At 39.9% G+C, this 20,623-nt stretch overlaps 1 protein-coding gene across 3 annotated transcripts; it reads left to right on the top strand.

Moving 5' to 3' along the window:
- The first annotated feature begins 1,421 nt into the window (after nucleotides 1-1,421).
- CCNB2 (cyclin B2) lies at nucleotides 1,422-17,752 on the top strand. Of its 3 annotated transcripts, none has more exons than XM_011363405.2 (9): nucleotides 1,422-1,622; nucleotides 3,288-3,416; nucleotides 3,503-3,616; nucleotides 10,059-10,229; nucleotides 10,326-10,484; nucleotides 11,978-12,214; nucleotides 12,519-12,659; nucleotides 16,280-16,390; nucleotides 17,480-17,752. In XM_011363405.2, the coding sequence occupies exons 1-9, from the start codon at nucleotides 1,599-1,601 to the stop codon at nucleotides 17,588-17,590; spliced, it is 1,197 nt and encodes a 398-aa protein (XP_011361707.1). In that variant the 5' UTR covers nucleotides 1,422-1,598; the 3' UTR covers nucleotides 17,591-17,752. The 3 variants fall into 3 exon arrangements, with proteins under 3 accessions (XP_011361707.1, XP_011361708.1, XP_023388320.1); XM_011363406.2 differs by having other exon boundaries at nucleotides 1,430-1,622; nucleotides 17,467-17,752; XM_023532552.1 differs by lacking the exon at nucleotides 10,326-10,484 and having other exon boundaries at nucleotides 1,430-1,622.
- Nucleotides 17,753-20,623: the final 2,871 nt, after the last annotated feature.

The raw sequence follows: 20,623 nt of genomic DNA, 5'->3' as shown, positions 1-20,623 counted from the left end.
TTGATGAGAAAGTTTATGTAAATTATGACACAGGAAGACTGATCAATGTTATCTAAGGCAGGAGAGAACAGGAAACAAAAAATATAGAACTACAATGCATTAAACAAGAGGTTGAATTAAAAAGTTTATTTGCCAGGTTCTAGGTTGCAATGAAGGATAAGAAAGAAAGATTACTTCCATTTTAATTAATATGGATTAAATTGATTTTGACAATGTTGAGTCAGTTAAGAGCACTTTACCATTCATAGCATTTGTTTAAAAAGCTGTGAATCAGTGAGGATCATTACTTTTATAGTTGTAGCTTTTGATAACACCACAATATTATAACAACATAACAAAAATATAATTTTACTTACAACCTCAGTGCACACTAAACAGCTATTTTTCCTTCCCAAGACTTTTTCTTATAAGATGATGGATACACTAAGATCTTCCCATGCTACATAGTAGCTGCAATTATTCCTGTTTTATAGAAGCAAAAACAGGTTTAGAAATGTCAGATGCATGGGCAAGGGCAAGGGATGGAATGTTATCCAGATCACTTAACTTCATTTTTAAGGCTCATTGGTACCCAAGTAATAGAGAGGTAAGCCATAGGAGTGATGGGAAATCTTGCTTAAATTCTTAGATGGAGCCTGTTATGAGGAGTTTTTCTACTACTTTTACTGTGGGTGTTGGACTTTTCCTTTCCTCTTTCCTCCTGTCAGGTTCCTCTTTTCCTGTTTTGACCTGATCCTCCTACCCTTCTGCCTAAGGCTGGATCACACCTTTTTCATTTTAAAATATTCTACCTGTCAGAGAATCATTTTATTTCAACGAAAATTTTTGACTAACGACCATAACACATACCAAACAATGTGCTAGGGGCCGGCAGTATACAATGGAGAGCTTACATGAATCACAAATCACACGAATCGCATTTACCTCTTTTTTGTTTGCTTCTTTTGTCTCCTGGGAATCTTAGATTTTGAATAAATGCCAAAAACGCCACAAATTTAGCACACATTTGTGTCTCACCCACCTAACAGTGCAGCCCTGAGCCACCAGCGGCCCCTGTTCAAAGACTCAGACCAACCCGACCTAAACTCCAATTCGAAATTTCTGGAAGGGGAATAAAGTCTGAAACGGCATTTCCAGGGTGTTCCCGAGGAACAACTTCCACCCACCCAGTACGAACGTAGTGAAACATCCGTAGGTGAGGCCTTGCCAAAATTCAGAGGTGTCCTACGTTTGCTTTCCCATGAGACATTTTATTTTATCTTGGAGGCCGAGATTTAAAAAACAAAAAACAAACAAAAAAACAGCCGCAGAAAACGCAACTTGTTGTTATGACAACCAAAAGGTCTGAAAAGTTTAGCCAATCAGCATGCGGAGGTGCCTCCTGCTTGGCCAATGGGAAGAGCGCACCGTACGTAAGGCCGCCCAATGGGGCGCGAGCGGCGCGGTATTTGAATCCTGGAACCTGGCGACATTGCGAAGATCCCCAGCGGTGCGGGCTGGGAGTGCAGACCTAACGGCGCCGCGGAAGCTTCTGCTCTCCTTCTCCTGTCCCCGTCCCTCCAGGGCCCGGGCTGGCACTCTTGCCTGCTGTGTCCCTCATGGCGCTGCTCCGACGCCCGACGGTGAGTGGGCCTGGCGACCCTACACACCAGCCAGGGGCTTCCGCTGCGCAGCCCCCTTGGCCGCCTCTCTTCTTTTCTGCTTAGAGCTTGTTCGTCTTCATCTTGCCGCTTTCATATTCTTCTAGCTTTCCCCTTCCCCAGCGGCGCAGGCCCTGCGGCCCGTCTCTGGCGGGTCTCCCCGCCTAGGTTCCGCTTTTCAGTTCCCCGCCCTTGCCACGGCCAGTCTCTGCCTCGCGAGTGGGGCAGGTTCAGGAAAGCGCCTCCCGGATGGCACCTCTTAAGAGAGCCTCCGGAGCACTGGACCTAAAACCTCAGCAAGCAATCCTGAGTGCTCTTTGTTGTTAGGGGAAACTACAGGGTTCTTGGGGTTTCCTTCCTCCATTCTCAGACTAAGGGATCCGTGGTGAGAATGGAGAGAAGGACTGGAAGTAATTCCGTAGCAGTAAAGTGCTCTGAATGTTTGATCAAGTATGAATTCGTTTATTTCATCTTTGCAAAAATAAAAGTGTTAATGGTGTTTTAGAGAAGGTCCTGACACACATGAGTTTCATTCTCCTGGCTGCAAGGCAAGTTAGAAGCTAATTTTCCTTTCCAGATGGATTTAAACTTAGTCACATTACCAGGCTTCTACCCGTAAGCATTACACTTTCAAACGCTTTTGAAATTTGGCAATTATTGCTGGAAAAATTGCACAGTATGACTTTTGAGAATCCTAATAAATTGAATACATTCAGTTTTTAATTCCTACCCCTTTGTGGATATAAGTCTGAACTGACAAGTAATTTTTGTCTAATCTATTCCATAAAGTTCTTTCAGAGTCAAATTCCTTCTATCCAGGAAGGCTGGAGTTTTTCCCTGCCCACTCTGTCTTTCCTGGTGGTTCGTTCAAGCCCCTTGTTGGGAGATTCTTTAGCATTAGGACTCTCAATTTCTGAGAATAGGACATGTTGTTTTTTTTTTCCTAGTGATGTGTTTATCACTTCTGTGATAAAACTAATTTTTTGTATGAATTGATTTTCCTAGCAAGTTTTGTTTCTAAGCATATTCTGATTAAAGCGAGTTAAGGTCGACTAACAATTTTTATTTCATACAATTCCCACTTTCTCTGGATTTTACCCATGAAAACTATTTCCTTTCTAAGTATCCTTAATATAGTAGAGAATCCATGCTATGGCAACTGCATTTTTAAAGGCTGTATCTCTAAAAGATCACGTCTACAGGGACACTTTTTATCTCTAGAATGGCATAAGAGTCAAAGCTAGTGTGGGTTTAAAACATCTGGTTTTTAAACAGCCAGACCTATTATAGCTTTTTAATATTTTGTCTTAATTGCACTTGTTATTAATCTCCGTAAAGCTTTTAAAAATACTATAGATACTTTTAATATATAGGGATCTCTAATAAGTGACATTGGCGCTATTTGAGAAAAAATCACTGTTAAGCTCTTAGTGGAATTTTTTTTTTATAGATAAGGTGGATGAGTGATTTGCCTAATTTAGAGTGTTATTATCAAACACAAATAGTATTTTTAGACTTCCTGAAATATACTTCTTCCCTCTAGCAAATAGATCTCAGCATATGCACCTTTCCTAAAGCATTTCTGAATTTGAGTATATGATATTAGGGAATTTTAAGTTGTCTAAACTCTTCATTAAATTTTTTTAGGTGTCCACTGACTTGGAGAATATTGACACAGGAGTTAATTCTAAAGCAAAGAGTCATGTGACGCTCCGGCGGGCAGTTTTAGAAGAAATTGGAAATAGAGTTACAACCAGAGCCACACAAGTAGCTAAGGTAACAACTGTGAGAACTGTACATGTGCACAAAGCAGGCAACACCTACTGTCTTGTACTATTCACATTTCTTTTTTTTCCTTACAGAAAGCTCAGAACACCAAAGTACCTGTTTTACCCACCAAAACAACAAATGTCAACAAACAAGTGAAACCTACTGCTTCTGTGAAACCGGTACAGATGAAAATGTTGGCTCCAAAGGTAGGAAGTTCTAAATTTACAAACCTACTTAATGAGGTAGTCTGTTTTGGCTAGACTGCAAGGTGAGGTGCCTTTATCAACAGTGCAACTTTTGAAGAACATTCATAGCTAGAGATCTGCTTTGAAACAACACTGTAGGAAATGAATATACATCTTTTTAGTGATGGTACCTTAAATTAATATTATGACCTTGAATAACAAAGTTAATTACCTCAATACCCACATAAATTTAGTGACCTCGGAGTGAAATTTGGTAGGTTTTATTAAAATAATCACCTTAAGAATGAACTTGCCCATGAAGCCTATGGAAGTTTACAATTCTGAAACCCACACTCATGTAAGAACAAGGTAATGCCAACATTCTATGTTGATAAGTTGTAGTCTCTGTGACTGGTTAGCTCAACTGGAGTTAGAATGCTAACAGACCCATTGGCCTGTTTCTCTGCCATCATGTTCAAGTTCATGCATCCTCTCATTCATAGATTACATACATTCATGTAATTACTGAGACTGGCATCGTTGTAAGTGCTGAGAATACAACAATAACTACTTCGCTTTTCCAGCTCAAATACATATATTTTATATTATGTTTGAAATTTTTCAAAATAAAACATCGGTTACATTTGAGAAATATATATATTGAGCACTTACTATACACATCCAGCTATGTTAAGGCTGCTACAGAGGCATCTTGCCCTCACGAAGTTTATCTAGAGGGGCATATGTATCTGAAAATTAAATTACTCATTGATGGGTAATTTATTGAGGGATTGATGATAGATGCCCCTGGGCAATGTATGACTGGATGTTAAATGACTGGGGTAGATGGAAATGCTATCCTTTGGGAAGTACATCTAAAGGATGGGGAGAACACTGATGGATGGAGTAGTCAGGGGAAACTTCATGGAATAAATGGCATTTGTAAAGATAAGGAGAAGCTGATAGGAAAGAGCACTTTTGGGCAAAAAAGCAGTAACAAGAATAAAGATACCAAAGTGGAAATAGGCCTATAATCATGTCCTTTGCATAAGGAGTCCACAAATCTAAATTAGGTCAGATGGTTTGTGTGAGGAAGCAGAAGATTAAGTTGGGAAAATGTTGCAGTTGGATTCAAAGGCCTTGGAATTTGGATTTTATCCCGTTAGGCAGTGAGGCACCTGTGAAGTTTTGAGAAGAGAAGCAATGAAAGCCATGGAGAGCAGCCATGGAAGGGCCATAAATTAGGAGGTATTGCTGTTGTCCAAGCAAGAGCTGATGAGGGTCTTGAACTAGTCTATATGGGTGCTAAGAGACAACATCAAATGTGTTAGGATATACCAAAACTCCTCTCAGGGACGTCATCTTGTATGTAGGAGGAATTCTTTGGATACGTTGCTTGGAATGGGAGAATGAGACCCTTAAGCACTGAGTATTTAAGAAACCATTTATGGAATAAATTAATAAAAAATAGGAAAGTCAGGAGATGCAGAATAGCTTTGGGGAAGTTGTCTTGTTTGGCTTTAGATGTGTGAGTTAAGAGAGAGGCATCATCCATTGGGAAATACAGTTGGAAATGGGCCAGCAGCATCTGAAGGAGCGGGACAGACTTGCGTGCCTGCTGCTTCGGAGCGATGGTGGCAAGCACGTTGCTGTTCATGACAGGAGAGAAAAGCTTCAAATCAAGGACTAGAGCTCAAAACAAATACTCAAGATTCACCTTCCTTTATTGGATCTTTCCTAGGAGGTTTCTAGTGGCTTCCCAAATGCCAGACCCAAAGTAGTTTTTCAGGCCTTGATCTCTTGACCATTAAGAAGCATTTTATTTGGGTGACTGAATGTGGTTTCTCCCACATTTCAGGAGGACCATTTGGCAGTATATTTCAAATGGTTATTCTCCATATCCAGTAAGTCTGTTTTTAAAATTTATCCTAAGTGGATCTTGAGATAATTATGCTAAGCGAAATAAGTCAGACAGAAAAAGTTGAAAACCATATTTCACTCATATATAGGATATAAAACTGAAGTAACAAACATGACAAACAAACAGACCCATGGACACGAACAGTGGATTACTGGTTACCAGAGGGAAGGAGGGGAACGGAGAGGTAGATAAGAGTACAAGGGATCAAATATTTGGTGATAGAAGGAAATCTAACTGTGGGTGGTGAACACACAATGCAATATATATGTGTGTGTGTGTGTATGAAATTATTGAATTGTACACTTGAAACATGTTTGATTTTATTAACCAATGTCCACCCCAAGAATTTTAATAAAAATAAATAAGGCATTAGATTAAGTGACATAGATAGAGAAATAAATTAATTAATTAATTAATTAATTAATTGATGATAAAAATTTATCCCAAGAAAATGAACAGACAATTGGGAACTTTTAAATAGTGCTATAATGAATATTTCTAATATAATAGAGAAATATTCCATATTAGGAGATCAGTTAAATCCTTTTAATGAAAGGATAACTGTGTTTTAATAGAATATTTAAAGATGTCAAAATGCACATTACATTATTAGGAAAAATTAGATTATAACAATATTGCAGTGAAACCCCAAATTTGCTTTTAAAAGTGTCTATTTATATGCAAAAATGTTGATGGCAGTTGTTTCTGAGTATTATTTTGAGCTTAAGTTTAATATTCATTTTCTTAAAAATTTCAGACTTTTCACCATAGGTCCATGATACTGCTTGAATCAGAGAAGAAGAAAAAACACAAAAAAGCAAAAAAAACAAAAAAAAATATGAAGAAAACAAAGGAGACATTTTCTCCTGCAACCTCCAGGAGTTGCAATTCTACTCTTTCTGAATTCCCTTTACTCCACATCTCCTTGGCTGACTCCTTTTTCTCTAGTTTCCTAACAAAATTGAGGCGACTGTGTTTCAGATAAAAAATTGTGGACCTTTAGCTCAGTTCATATAAAAATCACTTCCGTGACTGAAACGTGCTTTTAGTTTTAGAAGACATCAGGGATTAATGAAAGATAATTATTTCCAATTCAATTACACTTTTCTCAGAGAAACATTAGAGAAGAGACCACGGTGCTCACAATTTAGGGGAAGCCCCACCCCCGGACAGATGAGCCCCTCCACTTAACTGTCTGTGGTCACCCCTCTGGCTTTTACTTTGTCCTGTGTTCTATCTACACAGTCACTGCTGCTCCTTTACAGCCAGTCCCTGGAGGTGTGGAAATGCTATTCGAGCACAAGGTGTCTAGCAGCAGTGAGCCCTGGAAAGCTTATAACTTGAGCCATGTGTACCCGAAAGCATTGTTCCCAGACCTCTGATTGAATGCATTCTATCCCCTCTGCAAAACTGGAGGGCAGGTTTCTTTTTTGTAGCAGATGAAGCAACTGAATCACAAAGGGTCCTGGCTGAGGCCTTGAAAGATTCCTGCCATTTATAGGTATATGCAGGAGCTTATTATCCTGCAATTTTTGGAGAAGAATGTTTTTTGCTGACTAATGAAGTTTTGGCAAACACTGAGTAGTTTGAAGGAAGGAGAAAGCCTTTTACCTAGTCCCTTATTTGCTGGACATTGAGGAAACAAGTTGAATGAACCACCTACTCTGTCCTCAAGTAGCTCCCAATCAAATCAGGAACATCAGAGTATAAGCACATGTTATAACAGGGTGTAACAGAGATAGATGCAAGCTTAGGCAGTGTACAGGGGTCACAGCTAGGAATTCGGATGCAGTTTTAGATTTGCAGATTTCGATTTCAGCATTAAATACAGTGATAGTCATGATTCGAGTGTAAGAATGTTTTAAAGCATAACAAAAGTATGTATAAAAGTGAATAAGCACAACTGTTTACATTAAATAAAAAACTGCCTTTCATTTTTAATTATATGAGAAACATAGTCAAAAAAAAAAAAAAACAAAAACAAAGCAGAAGTACATAGAGTACATAGAACAAAAGGTCGATTTATTTTTACTATTCTTCCTACCCCTAAAATTCTACTCCGTTGCATAATGTATTCCATAAAACTAATCAGAATAACCAATTTTGCCTTTCTACAGCTGTGTGTGCCTCTGTGTGCATGAGTATATACTTCTCATGAGTTGATCAAAATCAACAGTTTGCTTGGAGTCCTTCCTTGTTGCCCTTAATTGACATCGATTTATGATGTTTGGCATCATAAATTTAGTAAATAAAGGCACTCTGTGTTTTACCAAGACTTGTGTCAATACCTATATATTTGTCTGTTAATATCAATCATTCTTTCAACAGACCCAACTTAGTCAATGTTGGTACTAGAAATTCAGTAGCCTTTACTCACACTTCACCCAGCTTCTTTCCAAACAGGAGCTTCTCAGATTCTGCAAAATCTCACGTCTTCATTGTTTCTGATAGGACTTTTCAGTTGTCTCTGACAGCCCACAGAACTCACTCGTTAATCTAATTTAAAAGTTTTTATTCTTCAGACATGATTTTATCATGTGTTGGTTAACTAGCTGATAAGTTTTTAATTTTTGCATAAAGCAGGCACTATTGGTCCATAGGGCTTAGACTGCCGCCTGCACAGATGAGAGAGATCTTAGAAAGGATTTTTAGAATCATTAAATTATGTTGGAATCTCAAAGGAATGCTTTTAAGAAGTTCTAAATTAAGGGCCAGAGCAATTATTGTTGTCTTATCCTGTGGCTTTTGGGTATATCTAAACTCACATGTACTTCTGAATAGACAGGTAAACATTTCAGGCTGCCAAGGCAGCACATAAAGCATGTGATGATAACCTCTGCCTTCTTAAATCAGTTTTCTGGTCCTGCCTGCCCTTTTTGGGGAGAGTGGTAATGCTTATCTTTCCAAAAGGTAACCTTAAACTGCAGCCACATGTGCTCGTTAAAATGCACATCTGATTCTAGTCACTCTTGCTCAGTTCTTCAGTGGGTTCACTTCTCTTTGGATAAAATTTAAACCTTTTAGCCAGGTTCTTGCTTAACCTTTCCAGCACACCTTTGCATACCTTATGCGCTACCTCCCGCCATCCCAAATCAGCGTACTGTCCCCAGATTGGCCTTTATCTCTTGGAACTTTGTACTGGCATACCTTTTGCCTACTCATTTTCCTGGAGGTCTTCTCTCCGGTAACCTTTCCTAGGTTTCCCCCTGACACCTCAAGTAGCTCTTCTTATTTATTCTAGCCCCTTGAGGTTTTTAAATTCTTGATTAATGACATGCCTACCTGCATACCTGTTGTTCTCCTGGCCCTTCCTCAGTTTAAGACCTTTGATTTAAGAGGGAGGGGCCTGTTTTGAACTGTTATGTTTATTTTGTTATTGTTTTATCCTTCTCTAAGATTGAAAACTATAATCAGTGATCTTTAATGTAAATCAGAATTGTTTATGATACAGCTTTCTTTTTTTCCCCCCTATATTTTATTATTTTAATACATATTCTTTATAGCCCAGCAGTCCTATTAGGTTTTATTTTGAGAAGTACCTCTTTTAAAAAGTAATGGTTTATTTATACTTCATTACTAGACACTTGTTTTAACTTAATACATTTTTAATGTGTCTGATTTTCAAAAAAATAATCACCCTGTCAGCATAAGAAAATAAATGATGAGGTATGTATTTGCTCAGTCTTTGTTTTCTCCTATTTTATTCATAAGCTGGAATATACTTTTCTGCTTTTTAGTTTCCAGTGTCTCAATTTAGAATAAATTAGTTGATGAGAAAAAAACATTATAGTTGCAGAAGAGGCTACTGGTAAAGTGAACCGTCAGCTCTAGGAATCTCTGAACCCAGGTGTCTAAGTTTCTTTCACTCGGTAAATATTCATTGAGCACCTACTGTGTATCAGGGATGATAAAGGTATTTGAACTAAGTGGACAAAATGAATTTAAGTAAATCTAAGTTTATAGAGCTTACATTTTAGCAAAGGTAGACAGAAAATAATAACACCATATATAAGTAAGCTCTATAATATAGTAGAAGGTTATAGGTTCTATGGAGAGAAATACAGTATGAGAGAGGAATGTATGTGTGGGGGGAATAGGAAACATGGTTATTTTAACTATAGAATGATCACCGAAAGTATAGATTTGGCAGGTGATTATTTTAAAGAGGAGTCAGGATAGACTTCACTGAGAAGGTAACATTTAAGCAAAGCTCGAAGAAGGTGAGGAAATTACCCATGCAGATACAGGGACAAGAACGTTCTGGTAAGAGGGAGCCTGCTTGCAGTGAGGGCGGCCAGCAGGCTGGAGTGAAGCAGACTAAGGGGAGAGAAGCAGGAGATGAGCCAGCAAGGAGGGGAAGGGAGGGGTCAGATCATGCATCTACTATATCCTGAATTATTTACCTCTTACTCTGAAATTTATTTTGGCTTTAACATATTTCAAAAATACATATGATACTTTTAAACCAGTTGGCTCTGCATATCTTTGTGATGAAGGCTACTCCTAAGATAGTAATATATGCACTTTAATTCGTCAATGTAGGCTCCTTCTCCCACACCTGAGGATATCTCCATGAAGGAAGAGAACCTCTGCCAAGCTTTCTCTGATGCCTTACTCTGCAAAATTGAGGACATTGATAATGAAGATTGGGAAAACCCTCAGCTCTGCAGTGACTACGTTAAGGATATCTACCAGTATCTAAGGCAGCTTGAGGCGAGTGGCCTTTGTGTTGTGATTGTATAAGCAATGTGGCATGTACCACTGGGAAGGAAGGAGGTCTGCATTTTAAACATTTAATTCCACCAACAGGTTCTGCAATGCATAAATCCACATTTCTTAGATGGAAGAGATATAAACGGACGTATGCGTGCCATCCTGGTGGATTGGCTGGTGCAAGTCCACTCCAAATTTAGGCTGCTACAGGAAACTCTTTACATGTGTGTCGCCATTATGGATCGATTTTTACAAGTAAGTGTGGCTTCGTACCAGCGGCTCACAGAACACTGCATTTATGTAATGCCAAGGTTTGGTACCTCTGAAGAAAAGACCTAAAGCCAATTTAGGAGAAGCCAAAGAACCTCAGGTGCTAGAAAGAGAAGCAGTTCAAGTGTGTCAGACCTCTGGTGATGCTGACCAATGGTGGGCATTTTTGTTAGGTCAGCCGGCTGAAAAGAGCTCGGGGGAATTATGGCATTGCCATAATCAAATCATTCCTTCAAAGGAAATATATCAGCATATGGTCTGAAAGTCAATCTGGAGTCTGTGGTGCCTTTGGATGATGGTTTGCCAGGCCTGCTTGCACAGTTTCTGTAGTTCAGTATTCTTTGGTATTAAGTTTCCTCAGCTGAAAAGTGAGCAGTTTGGCTAGAAGACTTCAGAGTTTTAAGTCAGCTGTGGCATTGAATCACTGGAGAAGCAGGAGGGGGCAGAGTTTTTTAAAAAGAGGTTGGGGATGTGTGTGAGGCGTGTACAGGAATGTGAAGTCTCAAAAAGTAATGTAAGAAATTAAGCTGAGAGGCAGAAGTAATCATCAAAATATTTATCAACTGGTAATGCAGACACACTGACCAGTTAGAAAAAATTCCAGACATAAACCCTTAATGTGTTATCTACCAAGTAGTAGCCTTGCAGATAAGGATTTATTTATTTAAAGTGAACATTTATGATATAGGTTTAGGTTAAGTATAAACAATACAATAATTGTGTTTATGATAATGACCCTGAACTACTACAAAATCCTAAGTAACCACAGATTCAGTGGTTTTCTTTATATAAGTGGTTTAATTATAAAGTCCTGTTTTTGGTAGATTTTCAGTTCTGAGTTGAAGCAAAAAAAGCAGTGTTTTTTTTTTTTGTTTTGTTTTGTTTTAAAAGAAATAAAGAGAAACACTATACCCTAGAGAGAAATTTTCCCTGACTCTGAAGCATCTTTCTGATTCTTCAAGCTGAATGATGACACCCCCTTCCTTGTACCTAGGCATCCATTAAATTTCTGCTGTTTTGACTTGGTCTCGTCCTGATCCAGACCATGTCTGGGGCTCCCTAGATACTGAAGCCAGGGTGATGTGGGTGGAGCAGTGACTAGGAGCTTGGTGGTCAGGCATAATTCTTGTCTACTCAGCAACTGACTGATCTTGGGCTGCAGTCTAAATCTCTTCTCAGGCCATCTGTTTGTAAGTGGGTAAAAAAAAATATGTACTTTCTAGGATTTTTGTGAGGATTAAATGAGATGATTGTAAGAATCTGAGCATGTGCCTGGCATATAGTGAGTACTCAATAACAGAGCTGCTGTGAGTGGTGGTGGTACCTGCTATTAATATTTAGGTTTCTTGTGCCCTTAAGAGGGGCATGAGCAGGGACGATGTGCACATCTCTAGGACTTGGTTACCTTTCACTTTCTTCCCTCCAGAACCCCAGTCTTCTGGTTAGATATGAGTTTTGATGCAGTCTTCTTCAATTAGGTTCAGCCGGTCTCTCGTAAGAAGCTTCAACTGGTTGGGATTACAGCCCTGCTTTTGGCTTCCAAGTATGAGGAGATGTTTTCTCCCAATATTGAAGACTTTGTTTACATCACAGACAATGCGTATACCAGTTCCCAAATCCGAGAAATGGAAACTCTAATTTTGAAAGAACTGAAATTTGAGTTGGGTCGACCTTTGCCACTACATTTCTTAAGGCGGGCATCAAAAGCTGGGGAGGTAAGTGCCTCCGATTCTGTAGGAGACTTTATTTTACTGCTTGTTGTCTCACCCCAGAAACAGTGATCCCATTAAAAGAAAGCTTATGAATTTTTAGGAAATAACTTTTAGGTAAGTCCTAATGCTTGTGTCATCAGTTCTTAAGAGAAAAGACCTCATAGTGTATGTTTGTAACTACTGTGAAACCACAGTTACCTGAGAAAGAAAAGTGAGTTAAGTGGATTTGAGCTCTTAGGCCTTTACCGAGAATTTTGCAATAATATAACAGTTGTGTTTCTTACTGTCCCTGGCTGTTCTTTTGTAGGTTGATGTTGAACAGCACACTTTAGCCAAATATTTGATGGAACTGACTCTCATCGACTATGACATGGTGCATTATCACCCTTCAAAGGTGGCAGCGGCGGCTTCCTGCCTGTCCCAGAAGGTTCTAGGCCAAGGAAAATGGGTGCGTGTTGAACTTAAGAAGAAATTACATTATATTTTAGGCCCTCTTGATATGAAAGGCCTTAGTATTTTCACAACACTATCCTTGAAGCAGTCGTTAAAGTCCAAAGGCCTCTAGGAAAGCTGCTTATTCGAACGCTTCAAATATAGTCTAGGTGGTGACACCATGGTACCCAAATGTATTATAGAGTCATAAAGAATGAGGAAGGCCACTAGGAACCAATATGCTAAGATTTATGAGATATTTTGTTAAGTCAAACAAGCAAGTTGTGAAGCACATAAGACAAAACAAGGCCAAAGCCTGACTGATTTGCCAGTATAGATAAAATGAGCCACTTTTGGATTCCTACAAGGAGCCAAAGATGCTAGCTCCCTGGGTCCTTGTCTCACACACCAAAGAGGACACCATCAAAAAAAAGTGCGGGGGGTGGGGGGGGGGGCTGGATGACTGCAATATGAGGCATATGGTACCCTTTTATGCAAGAGCCAATTCTAGACTACCACTAAGCAGTTGTGTAGTCTGTAGCTGTACCCCGAGAGCAGCAGAGCAGAAGCCTTCTCATAACCCAGGAGGTGATAAGAAATGGTCTCATAACAGCCTCCCAGGGAAGATGGGGAGGTGAATGGGAGCTGGCTTGGAGGCAGCTCCTCCCAAGCCTGCCATCCCCTCATGTTCCTGGAGGATGACAACATTTTGACTAGACACATCAGCTGTGGTTCAAGCCTTTGCTTGCGTAGCCTACGTGGATACATGCTAGATTGCCAGGGCACTATGGTGGAGATGGCCCCACCTTTATACAAGTGTATACAGTTTACATTTTATATAAGGAAAAGGGGAAATAAGAATATATGTACATGTGTTTATGCATTTGCTAATTTTTCAAAAAATACGGGAAAGATAGGCCAGAAACTGAAAATGAAAACTGAAACTGTGGGGTTAGGTGAGAACAAGGTAGAAGGTTGAGGATGGGAGCAGGACTTCTGGTTGTAATTTTTATGAATTTGTATACAATATAATTTAACTTTTTGACTTTTGAACAAGACGGATGTTTTATGTAAACCCTAAAATGGAATTAAATAGAAACAAACAACTTCACTATATATCAAATTAGTAATAGAACACAGGGAAGAATTAATTTAAATAACTTTTGAACACAGCATTCTGACTATGCATCTTTAGTGGGATGTGAAGTTAGACAAAACAAAGGACCATAAAAGGGTAACATACTTTAAGTTTACTTAAAAGGTTTATTGTTAATCTGTTATGATAATTCTGAAACTATGTATATTACAGAATAAAGCAAATAAACATTTATGTTATTAAGGAGTAAAATTTTCACTATAAGAAGGATAAAATATTAACAATTAAAAACCTATAATATTAAATCTGTTTTGGAAATATCAGTAAATTCATAATGAAAGGGCGGAGAAACAATGACCACCTAGTAGCAATAAATATACCTAGTGCTTACATCTTGGATACAAAGTACCATTACCCACTAGAAACTAGGACTCCTTTGAGAAATTGCTGATTCCAGAGCTGTGGCAGGGGAAGTACAAGGTGAGCCTAGATCAATTTGTAGCAGATAGCAAGCAAAAAGTCACATTAAAAGAACATAAGAACTGACTCGAAAGGGCTTTCACTGACTAAATTTGAACATTACAAAGAATAGTGACAGAAATAGATTATAATGCATTTTTAAAAATCTATGAGTCCATAATGATACAAAGGAAGGAAGGAAAGGCCTATTTTCTTTTTTAATTAGTGGAATGCCAGCTAATTAAAGTAGAAAGAGTGGTAGAGTTAGTAATCCACCAATTTTTAAGCCCCAGTGTAATAATTGATTCAAGCAAGAATCATCGATTGATGCTTATATCATTAGGTGAAATAATTTTGGGGAACAAGATTTACATAGTCTCAAATAATCACAGCACAGATATGCAGAAGAAAAGCTGCACCTTTGTAATAGAGAGGTCTGGTAGTTACCTCCTTTCCCCGGTCATCAAGCTTGGTGTCACAATTGGTGGGACCACCTGACTTGACGTGCCTTCTGGTACAATAGGAAGTATATATTATCGTCCATATTGAATTTATGCCCAAAATGTTTGATGTGGCTTCAATGGTCAGGAAACACTCAGACAAATCCAAAATGTGGGATGTTCTAAAAGCAATTGGCCTGGATCCTTCAAAAAAGTTAATGTCATTTAAAGCCAAGAAAATGGAAGTTGTTGAAAAAGACTAAAGACTCAATGACCAAATGTATTGCGTATACCTTGACTGGACCCTGGATGTAAAAAGACAAATCTATAAAAGATATGTTTGGAACAATTGGAGAAATTTGAATATTGATTATATATCAGATGATATTATGGAATTGTTGATAACGTTTGTTATGCAATAATGGTATTGTGGCTAGGTAGGAAAATACTTTTTAGGGGGCACTACTGAAACATTTAGAAGTTTGTCATGGTGTGTGCAACTCACCTTCAAATTCATTTGAAAGAGCGAGAAAGTGGCAAAATGTTAATCTACATAAAGAGTATAAGATGTTCATTGTATTTTTTTAAAATTTTTTCTGTAGATTTGAAATTTTTTGAAATACAAAGCTTGAGGCAAAAAAGCCACTGGTACATGAATGGTATGTGGTTCTGGTACCAATGGCACATTTTAGCCATATTACTTTACTCTTAACGTGTTTCCTTGGGCTCTAAACCTATTAACTGTAGGTCTCCTTGTTTTCTGGTAATTGATTTCAAAGTCTCGGTAGTTGCATATAAATTCAGGTTTCATTCCTGCTTAGTCCTTTTTTTTCTTTAAACTATTTTAGGATTAAGATTAATTTGTAGTTCGCTTTTCCAATTATGTTGTGCATATGAAACAGATGTATTTTAAGCTTTTAGAATTTTATCACAGAACTGAAAGTTAGGTTACAGATCTTCATACCTGACAAGTACTTTCAATCGACAACCGTCCTTTTGCTCGAATTTTGTTTTCTGGGAGGCTAGGTCATGAGGCTGGGTGTCGAGGCTTCTCTGAGTGCTCTCTGTTCTCCTGAGCTTAACTATACAGGGCCTGACAAGAGAATCCTGGGTAGTCAGAGCTTTTCTGGGTTTGGTAGATTAGATTGCTGCTCTCAAGCTCCCCACCAGCCCACTGCTGCACTGGGCTTTGATGCAGGGCACATGTGATGTGTCCTAGACCCAGGTCTCTGCCATCATTGTGAAGGGGACATTCCTTTGTTGGGTTTTGTTTTCACTCTGTCCCATTTTCCATCCCCTTCCAGTGTGGTGAGAGAAGTAAGTATGAAAGCTTGGCTACCTGAAGTACCCGACTTCTCGTGCTACTTTCTTTTAGAAAATAATAATATGGGAATTTTGACACTTGATTTAGCCGAGAGCCGCTTAACATCTTAATTCAGTCCTGCTCAGAGTCAGAGCCATCCTGCACTTACTGGCTGCTTTGCTGGTACCGTGGTACTGATTAGGGCTGTGACTGAATTTTCAGATGGTAAGAATATACTTTTATATATAGCTTTTACAAGAGTAACATCAGCATGTGTGAGATGTGCTCTTCTACAGAAGAGGAGGCATCTTGCCCCATCTCTTTGTATTGTGTTTCAGAACTTAAAGCAGCAGTATTACACGGGATACACAGAGAATGAAGTATTGGAAGTCATGCAGCACATGGCCAAAAATATAGTGAAAGTAAATGAAAACTTGACGAAATTCATCGTAAGTACTCTCTCCTACGCTGCGAAAAGCATTAGATTATGGGTTTTGTGTCTGAGGGTATGTGTATATATATGTTTGTGTTTTCATGTAAATATATTGGCATATATGAGAGTCTATTTTAGCACAAACTCATATTTTTCTAGTACAGCAGTGGATGGAGCATACTGATAAACTCTGACAACAGATTTTTTAAAAAACAAGTAAATAGGCTTGTCCACACCCAGGGCAGTCAGCCAGGCAGCTGTTCAGTGGATTTATCCGTGCTCTTCCCAGCGTCCTGCACAGAGCACTCAGCAAGCAGGGGGGCTGGTTGGCTTTTGTCTGGAACAGCAAGGGCCCATCTCCAACGGCTCTTGGGTATTTGGTTGATATTACTCAGGGCCTTTGTCCAGGATCTTTTGGACAATGACTGAAAGGCACCTGAATAGCAAGCATGGTGAGGAAGAAAGGGCAGGAAGCCTATTCAGGAAGCGTCGTGGGGCCTGGTGCCAGTCTCTGTGGGGCCCACCTGAGAAAAGGAACCAGAGGAGGTAGGGTGCTGTCCTGTGCTTGACACCAAATATCAGCTTACCAAGAGTCTGGTGACAAAGAATGAGGCATTTGTACCAAGCATCCTCACATCTTGATTTGCTTCCTTACGTGTAGCATGACTTAGCACGCCATGGAAGCCCACTGTGTTTCAGTCCTTAGAGTATTGTCTGGACTCCACTAAGTGCTAGCTGCCACTCACTTTTATTGCCAGTTATTTCTGCCAGTCCTGGCAAAACTTTTATGTCCTGATAGCACTTATGTATGATAAACACAGCTCCCGCCTCCAGCCTCTCTGGTAGCTTATGAGAGAAAGCCTGCCTTTTGGGCCTGGAAGTCATTTGGTCCCCCACCAGCTGTGCTACCAGCTGGCTTTGTCTATTACTAGGCATGGAAGGAAATTGTCCAGCACAACATAGTATGACCTCAGAGCTTTCAGGGGCTTCAGTGATTCGGCATTATCACACCATCTGGAGATTGTGGGTCTTGCCCTTCGATACTTGTATAAGGTCTAAGGGGTGGGGGTCCTGATGTGTGCTTAATCACAGATGACTTCTGCAGGCCATCAAGAATAAGTATGCAAGCAGCAAACTCCTGAAGATCAGCACGCTTCCACAGCTGAACTCGAAAGCCATCCGAGAGCTCGCCTCGCCTCTGATGGGCCAGCCCTAGGCTGCGAGCCACGGGGAAGAGTGCTTCGTCCATGCACTTTGGCTAATTTGGAGCTCTTGACTTTGTACATAATCCTCTGCTCTACTTCATGAAACCTCTCCTCAGACCTATTTTCTAAATGTATATTGAAGAAAAATAAAGCTATTGATTTTTCTTAAGGTATCCAGTATATATTTATTCATGCATTCTATACTGAAGAACTCAGTAGATGCTTGCTTTGACTAATTTCTTTTTTTCCCTCTCTTTAATTACCCCGCCCCTCCTCCACTTCTGCCCCTGACCTATGGATGTTGCTATTTCCCCTTAAGAACTGGATCTCTGAAGGCGGGGCGTCTCTTCCCACATGCTTGCGGCGCCTACCCAGGGCCTGGCACCCCCGGCACTCGGGGCCAGGCGCACCTGGGGCCTGGCACACCCAGGGTATGGTCTGTGGCTCCACTTGGGGTGCGAATCCAGGAGGACCTTCTGCATGTAAAGCAGACATGCTAACCACTATACTATGGAGCCATCCCTGACTAATTTCTTTTTGAGCTATTATGACTAGCATGTAAAGTATTGCCTTTATGGCTTTGGGAAAGATCTTCCTAATTTTTTCTCAAATTGAAAAAAAAACCAAGAACTTGGCTTCAGTGAATGCCAACACATTCCTAAACTTCTCAAATATAAAAAGATCGATTTGCTATAAAAATTTAAAATGGGAAGATAACCATGACAATTCTCTTTCTAGAACCTACTCAACTATTAATTCTTATACAGGAACACCTGGCCCACTAGTGTGATTGCCACCAGCAGTAACCCTCACAATGCGTCTCCCTCAAAGGTTTGGCTGAGACCAGGACTAGCAGTCCTAAGGGGCTACAGCTGGAAAAAGAAAATGGGCTTGTGACACCCTGTTAAAGCTGAGACTTGGAATGCATTTTCCTGTTGTACTATTTCAACTTTATTATGGATTGTTTTTTTTTTTTTTGAGTGGGCATGCGATCACATTTAACATTGTTTTCTGAGGGAATGCATTCTCAATCTCCAACCACTAATTTAAAAAAAAAAAACAAAAAACCCTCATAAATTAAATGAGTCTCATTATAAGCAACAACTTCCCAAGCTATTAGTTCAACAAGATGTTAATTGGTCTTTTGAGAGAAAAGTTAGTCAAATACGTTTGGGAAACATTGCAAATGCATATAAGATTCATAAAAGCTCTGAGAAGCTTCCGTAAACTCATTTAACTCAGCATCCCCCCAACTTAGAGTGTGGTAAAACCTGCCTTCTGCACGGGCAGTGAAATCCACAGGTGCCTGGTTCTGTGACTCAGCTGAGGCTGTGACAGCCAGAGGAGAGCCTAGCTCTTGCTAGGGCTCACTTCTCACCTTTCCCTGGGCCAGGGCCTCCTGACTAGCAAGTCTTTAAGTGTGAGCATTTAGAGAAACTGGGTATCTTTAGACGTTGAAGTCGTAGTATAAAGTTTTATAAATACCCCTTGCTGAGATAGTGAAACTTGTTCCCATGGCAGCCTTAGCGTGACTTAAGTCACAAGTGTGAATGGTAACTGAGACCATTTTGGGGAGCTTTCCTGGCTCTGAAAAGCAAAGTTATTTCCCGGGGATGCTTGAGCTCCAACTTCTCAACAAAAAAGGATGGATTTTGTAGGCATATTCCAAAAACATTTTATAGCTTCTTTATTACATATTTTGCTTAGTTAAATATTAAATACTCTGTAAATATTAAATACTCTGACTCAGGAAATTCCTACTTCCAGGATGTCATAAAAAGACCTGTAAGATACTTCCTTATATGCCACAGCAGGCACCCAAAACTCAAGTGTTATTAATGTGAAATAAGCTATAAAAGTAGGTCATAATATCATAAAAACACTGAAATTAGAAAATGAGATGATGTAACCACAGTATTTGAAGAGCACAGCCCCTGAAACTAGGCTGTTTGGGTTTGAGTCTACTTAGCAGCTGTGTGACCTGTGTCTAAGATTGGGTTAAGAGTGTCTATCTCAGAGTGTTGTACTAACTAACGTTATGTCAAGACTAGCACACTATCTGGAGGTGCTTGGACATTAGTGGCTATTATTTTAAGGAGGTCAATGGTCATGGAAAGAGATGGACTCTGGGCATTCAAAGATATATTAGACACAGCCCATTAGATTAAAAGCATGGGCTTCGGGGGTCAGATCAAGGTTCAAATGATGGCTCTTCTACTTAAGAGCTTGTGACCTTGGGCAAGGTAGTGAACCATACTAAGCCTTCTCATTTGCAAAGTGGAGATTTGAGACTAGGCCATACTGGTCAGAAGGGGCAGTTACAGTACAGTAAGAGGGAAAGGCATAAAGATGAGTTGGTAAGAGTAAAAATGAGTTCCTAAATCCAGAAAGAATTTAGCTAGGCCTTGGGAGAGACCCAAAACAAGGAGAGCGAGGGAGCAACATTACAGGATGGCTCCTACTCTTGACCATGAAAGTGAGGGTTGCCTGGAATATAGGCTTTTTATCAAAGATGCACTGTGCATGCTCTACTCCTGAAACCAGACTCCATCCCCACCCTCAATGAAACCACCTAGAAAAACCAGCTCCATTTGGGAGATCTTGTAAGGAGTTTAGAGGGAGTTGAGAAGGGAAAGGATTTGGATTATGTGGAGGCCCAGCTGGGTGGGCGGGAGGGCAAGCCGGAAGAGAGGCACAGTCATTTTCTCTCACTTGTTCTTGTATCTCTGTCTCGAAGGAGCCATGGGCTGAAGGAGGAGGAAGCTCTGTCCCTGGTGCCCTGAACCAGCTGCTCTCTCTGCAGAGATTGTCCCCAAGAGGAGGCTCCCAGCCCCCCTTGCAGTTGAGGCCACATGACTAAGTTGCGGCCAGTAGAATATGCATGGACACGGTGTGTGCACTTTGCAGGGAATGTTCTTTAAAAAGGAAACTGCACTCTTCATCTTTTCAGCCTTCATGGGGCTGGACTTGGTAATGGTGGTGAGTCAAGGTTTGATCAGATGGGTGGGGACATGTTGGGATGTGGGTGGTTTTCACCCATTGGC

Source organism: Pteropus vampyrus, unplaced genomic scaffold (assembly GCF_000151845.1).
Source record: "Pteropus vampyrus isolate Shadow unplaced genomic scaffold, Pvam_2.0 Scaffold85, whole genome shotgun sequence".
NCBI classification, from domain to species: domain Eukaryota; kingdom Metazoa; phylum Chordata; class Mammalia; order Chiroptera; family Pteropodidae; genus Pteropus; species Pteropus vampyrus.
Note: the sequence above shows the minus strand (reverse complement) of the source record. Positions and strands in the feature narration are given on the sequence as shown.

Coding starts and splice junctions, on each gene's coding strand:
- CCNB2 (XM_011363405.2), top strand. CDS start 1,599: ATGGCGCTGCTCCGACGCCCGACG. Junction 12,660..16,279: donor TTCTAGGCCAAGGAAAATGG/GTGCGTGTTGAA, acceptor ATTGTGTTTCAG/AACTTAAAGCAGCAGTATTA. Junction 16,391..17,479: donor AAAACTTGACGAAATTCATC/GTAAGTACTCTC, acceptor TGACTTCTGCAG/GCCATCAAGAATAAGTATGC.